A 6,270-nucleotide genomic window follows, 5' to 3' on the forward strand; every position below is an offset into this window, starting at 1 on the left:
AACGTGATTACGACCGTGTCTTGTTTGTGGAAGAAAAAATACGTACAGACTGTTTTTAAATTTTTAATAAGGGGTCTTCCATAAATAACGTCACACTCGTAAGATATTGTAACGTCATATTTTTGCATTAAAAAAAAATAATGTTAGAAACAACTGCATTTTAGCCGCTATTGCGAGTCTTAGAAAACTGTTGTAAAACATAGAAATTGAATAAGATACCCTATGTTGGTCGACCTCAGTCAATATTTTAGAAAAAATCGATGTTTAAAAAAAAATTCAAATTCCATTCGAGGGGGGGGGGGTGGCGGCTGAGGTGTGATGTCATTATAGGGGGGGGTCTGGATTTTGTAGGAGAGAGGGGAGGTAAATATCGTCAAAAAAACCTGGATGACCCTAACAATTTACAGCTATTCCAAAAAAAAACATAAATATCGATGTGTCTTGGCTATCAAAATGATTAACTTTGGTTCACACATCAGACCATTTCTTATCTTAGCTAACCTGGTCCATTTCATTTTTCCATCACATGAACCTAAAACGTTCATATTATAACTAATCTTAATCTAGGGTCTTTACAGTTGAAGACAAATATTTTTACCAATCCAATCTTTAAATGAATATAGGGTATTAGGCCCCCTATTTAAAATTGAAAACAGGAGTACATCTAGAATCTACACCAGATTAGTAGGCCTACAGTTTAAATTAGCTTAATGGTAAAATAAAACTTAATAGCTACTTTTGTTACATTGTAATTTTTAAAAAGTTGTTTATAAGGTAAACATTAAATTGCAATTAGACAAGACTTTCAATGTTATTTTAGAGTAACATTAACTTCTGTATTTAGAATATTAACTTCATAAAACAATTTATTAATACAGTAACAGTATGAAGCTGCTTAACCGCGATAAAAAGTAGATAAAGCATATTGAGTTATTATCCGAAAAAAATTTCCTAATTTTTTTTCCTGGTCTGGTCACATCCCTGAATTTAATTTATTGTAAGGCTGCCACAAAGCAATCTTGAACATAATTTACATAATTTTTTTGTCCATGTTAACAAAAATGATCTAAAGCAAATCAGTTAAATGTCCATTTTTTAAGATTAACATTTAACTTCACATTTTTAATCTTAAGTCCAAACTGATTTAGGGTCTGCAATAATTCAGTAGCCCACTTTATTGCTTGCAAGGAAATTCGTGTTATTCTCTGGCAAGCCATCCAATGTAATTTTTATCACATGCCAATAGTGGAATCATTCTTCTGAATTACAAAAAACCGTCTTGCTTCATTTTTTTTTAATTCGTGAAAATATCAAATTCGATCATATTTAAAAAGAAGAGCAGGGCTTTTTTCGTTTAAGTGTTAACTTACACATGATGATAAAATAAGCTTGTTTTTAGTAGTATCCTGTTTGTAAAATCAAAATTGTTCTTTTTTGGAATTTGAAATAGTTAGAAATGGAGGAAAATACAATCATCCCACTTTGTGCACTTCAATCTAGTAATTAGATGACAATACGACGTAAACTATGGATTTTGGATTAGTTTGTTCACATACTAGAAAAAAGACTATTTAGGCTATTATATATGTAGATCTAGTCCTAGATGCTGGCTAAATTTATAAAACTATAGGTCTGCTAATTTTAATCATATCTATTGTGTATAATGTATATCATTTTTCTTGAGAATTTATTCTTTTCTTAGCAAAGTAGCATTACACGTTTCCTCTTATATGCTTCTCATCCTTTTTTTGGTACTATGACTTCCTACTTTTAAACTCAAGGGGTAGATATGTCTGAAGTAACTCTTCTGTGTTCATAATTTCTTGGGTTGTTGCCCTTGCAGGGCAGGAATTAAGCATCTGTTATTTTATTGATTTTGTAAACTTGTGTATAGTAGTTTGGCTGACTTGTGTGCAAATTGCTTTTTTAAGTGCTTTTGCATTTTTAGCATAGTTTTGATTTCTGTTTAATTTGTATTTAATATACCCTTTATTCTTTTATTTTCAGATTAGTGCCTGAATTCTAGGATACTAATTACGTAAGCATAATTGTTTCAACATTTTAAATATTTCCGGATCTTCCTTTCCTTTACAAGTTAACATTTACATTCCTAGCTTATATTTACTTTATTTTCCCTCTGCATATATATATCTTATCTCAAATAAATTTTACAATTTTGTTTAAATATATCTAAATGCAGTCAATTTATTTTAATTTTAAATTGGTCCTGATTAAAAAATGTTGCAAAATAATTGTGTTCATACTAAAAATGTTAAGTGGGTTTGCAAGGTCTTTTCATTCTAGCTTTAATTAGTTTGACATTTTTAACATAGTCCTGAGTTTGTCAATCTGTGTTAGACTCATGTTGTGTGAATTTAACTTCAGGTATTATTTAAAATTTGTTGCAAAAATATATCCTCATCACCCTTTCCCATTAGTCTTTATTTCAACTTTTAGGTAATAAGTATCAACATTAGACATTCTGTTTGGATTTAGTTGTTTTAATGCTATGGATCAGCAGCCACTCAATGTTGCAGTGGTTGTTCAACTGATCCAACAGTTCTTCTTACTTGTTTCTTAATGCATATTGCTTGATAAATAGAGGAAGAGGGGTGACATGTTATGAGTCCATGTTCTAATGCATTACACACTAAACTCATCATTTGTGCATGTTTCTCTATATTCAATAATTCATAACGTTTGTGCAAGCCATACAAATCCATTGTAAAGTGATATTTCAACTGGTTTAAGGGCTTACTTCACAAACTCTTGACTAAAGACATGGTTTACACATACTGTCAAGATACAGTGGTATATTCACAAATAGACCCCTATAGTTATCTTCACACTTCAAACACAACTTTTTTTTTGTTTGTTTTTTCTTGTTGTTCTTTTTATTGAAAGCCTTTCTACATAATGTTAAAATATCACATTACAGACATTTTACAACGACCATTTTTATTCAACCCCCAATTAGGCTACAACTTCTGATGCATATAGATTTCTTTGTTAGTGATTACTGCTAGTAAAATTTGGAAAACTCCGAAAACTGACAAAAACAAAATGGATGTTGTCAGTAATGAGACTAAGCTTGGGTTAAAATTTAATTTTTGCCTAAACTAAAAATAATTAACAAATTTTAATGCTGTATTTGACATGTCTGGGTTATCATGTAAACTATAGGGTTTGTTTATGAATTTTGTATTGCCAACATTTAACATTTGCCTCAGGATCACAGATTTATATGTACACATTATTAAGCCAATCTTTATTGTTAAAAAAAATTCAACATCAACAATGGTGTAGCATTATATTACAGTTACCTTGTGTGCAAATCAACAATAAATTAATAGATTTAGTTAACAGTTTGTTGGGCCCCATCCTTGAGGCTTGTGTTTTCAATAGGATAGAGCTGATTTTCGTTGCACAGTTGAAGACTTTTTGTTGACATGTTAGATGTACAGGTAGTGGTAGTTGATCCAGGCCAGTTCTCAACATTGTCTTCACTATTTTCCCACTGTCCGTGCATGGCTGGTGAGTCACTCCTGTCTGGCAGCATGCACAGCTTGTCCACCTCCAGCACCTGGTATGCTAAAGCTGCACACTTTACTTCTGTCTTCTCTTGGTCAGTGGACAATGGTCCATTTAGTTTGTTTCTTTTACTTCTCCGGAAAACCATACGGCAAGTTAGTATTTGATAGTAGGCTTTCCGGAACTGGTCGTTCATAAAACCGTAAAGCAGAGGGTTGATGGCGCTGCCCAGAAACACAGAGGTCTGGCAGAACATGTGAAATGTTTTACTCAACATTTTACTCCAGTCTATGACGCTGGAGATGGTGCATGGGAAATAACTCAGCACAAACACCACAAATATGGCTATCATCATTCTCGTTAGTCTCATCTCACGTCTGTGGTTGTTGTGCCTGAAGAGAGTGTTGGATGTGGAGGCCATATGACGCAATCGCTGGTGGGATGCGCGTGTTGTGACGTAAATAGCCGTGTAGTAGTAGATGATGAGGCCACACGGGATGGCAGCACGGACTATCAGGAGGAAAATTTTGAAGGTCTGGCTGGAATTGTCGAGTCCCAAGTTACAGCTGGAGAGCATAGGGATGTAACCAAATTGACCCCAGGCCTGCAAGAGAAAAGTTTGATATGTAAGCATCGCTGCTTTATGCTACAGAAACACGTTGTTAATATTGTTAGTTGTGTTGCGATAGATTTTATTTATTTATTTTAGCTTACCCCAAAAATAGCAGGCTGTAAGAATATAATGGGAACGATCCAGGTTGCCGCCAGCATTATTGCCATATTTCTTGGTCTGAATAGTTTTTTATAGCGGCTCACGTTCACTACCAGCTTGTACCTGTTCCATGCGATCAGTGTTATCGTCATAATTGTTGTACCTGTAGGAAGACAATTGGATTATTTCCTGGGTACATAGCACTTTGATTCACTTTAAAAGTAACGTGACCGTTTATAGTTGGGTGGCGAAATTGCACTTTACGATGGCTCTGTCTAGTGAGTCTCGGTCATTTTGTACCGACCCCGCAGTCCTAGTCTTCCTATTGACCGGTCCAGTTCATGCAATGATTGTGTTGTCGCTACTGTGACTCTAGTAATGTTCACTCACCCGTGAGCGTGTATCCGAGAAATCCAATGAATCTGCAAATGTCCATGTTGAACTGCCAGCCGTTGAAGACGTATGTGTACATGTTGACCGGCAGCACTACCGACACGAACATCAGGTCACAGATACTCAGGTTGGCCACAAACATATTGGACACTGTCTGAAGTTTCTTGGTTTGGATGACTGCTAACGTCACCAGTATGTTGCCTGGAAAACAATACGTGTTTAATTAACTTTATAATTAGGTCGATTCTGATTGTTTATATTCACCTAGCCACCCATTCTGATTGTTTATATTCACCTTACCAGCCACCCCACTCTCCCCACGTCTTACTGGATTAAACGAAAGCCGATACGGATGGCTTATTTTTTCTACTCCACCGACCAGTTTTTTCACTCACTGCCGTGCGATATGTGTATGGTATCGCGCTACTGTTTCCCTTGATTACCGTGTAAGAGGCCATTCTAACGGCACTAAATCTAGCGTAGCAGGGCGTTTAGATAACCTAACGATCCAATTAGGTAACAAGTCCTATCGTTGATCATGAATGAAGCTGGTGAATGGTGCTATTTATAGCCGGAGACGTGCACGTTTGCATGTGGAGGTGTCGGTGAATGCTTTGTTTGTTCCCACTAGATAGCTGGGATGATGAGACGAGGTGATGCCGCCCTAAGTTTTTAGCCGTGGTGTGTTGAGCGCATTTTGTTTTATAACAGCTATTAAGTGTCTACATGAAGATGCCAGCGCTAGAAAACTTAACATCTGCTAACAAGCTCTGAACGACGTCACGAGTGACATTTGATGGGATCTGTATATAGAAATCACTTGCACTGATGCTACCTGCTATGTTAACATTAACGCCTTCTCAAGGCAACAGTGGCCACCGTGACATAACCAATCAAACAAGTGAAAACTCTACTCACCAACGCTCCCTAATGCAATAATGACTGCCATCATAGTAATAATGGCTACTATAGCGGTCGTCTCTCCTGGTCGCACAAAGACTTCTAAAGTGTCGGTACTAGTCTCCATTGTATCCATTTAGTTTACAAGTCCACTGAACTGTTTCACATTACACCACAAGTCGTGTTTGTAAGCTCCTGTGTGAACATACCATTATTTAACAACAGAGTTGTGCTGATGAAAATATTTAGTCTAGCAAGTATTTACTTTGATCTTGGGTAGACGATTAATCGCGGGCTGGAAGCGCTAGACATGTTAAGTCAACGAATGAGCGGGCACGCAGAGAATCCTTGCTGTGGCTTCTGCCGTGGTGGCTCCACTCGCGTGTTGGTTGGGCGGCCCGTCCTTTTCTTCAATCAGCCTACCCTACTGTCATTCACCAGCGTGTTTTACTTACTGCGCTCATATTCTCATATTCACGGTGTACGAGACCCCTCGCTAGTTATAATTAAATCTAGTAAATGAACTGTTTGTTAAAACATTTATGAAAGTCACACCTAATATATATTTTATGTTTGATTGTGATAAGTCTCTGCGGTCCCAAGTGATGTTAACCTTATGCCCGATTTCTATGAGGGCTCATAATTCATGACTGATTTAATGAGACTGATGGGATCTTTAATAAAGTTTTTTTTTATTCGCTTAGTACATGGTTTTTATGAAAAAAAATCTTCCA

General features: G+C 36.2%; 1 protein-coding gene across 1 annotated transcript; it reads right to left on the reverse strand.

Annotated features, from left to right (window-relative positions):
- Positions 1-2,787: 2,787 nt before the first annotated feature.
- Positions 2,788-5,899, reverse strand: LOC131948077 (G-protein coupled receptor moody). The gene is made up of 4 exons (XM_059309577.1): positions 5,555-5,899; positions 4,634-4,837; positions 4,246-4,406; positions 2,788-4,135 (listed from the first exon to the last, which is right to left on the reverse strand). Exons 1-4 carry the CDS (start codon positions 5,670-5,672, stop codon positions 3,356-3,358), a joined length of 1,263 nt encoding a protein of 420 aa, XP_059165560.1. The 5' UTR covers positions 5,673-5,899; the 3' UTR covers positions 2,788-3,355.
- Between the last annotated feature and the right edge of the window lie 371 nt (positions 5,900-6,270).

This window comes from Physella acuta, unplaced genomic scaffold (assembly GCF_028476545.2).
Source record: "Physella acuta isolate Inbredline_101_S28 unplaced genomic scaffold, ASM2847654v3 ptg000622l, whole genome shotgun sequence".
In the NCBI taxonomy this organism is placed as follows: domain Eukaryota; kingdom Metazoa; phylum Mollusca; class Gastropoda; family Physidae; genus Physella; species Physella acuta.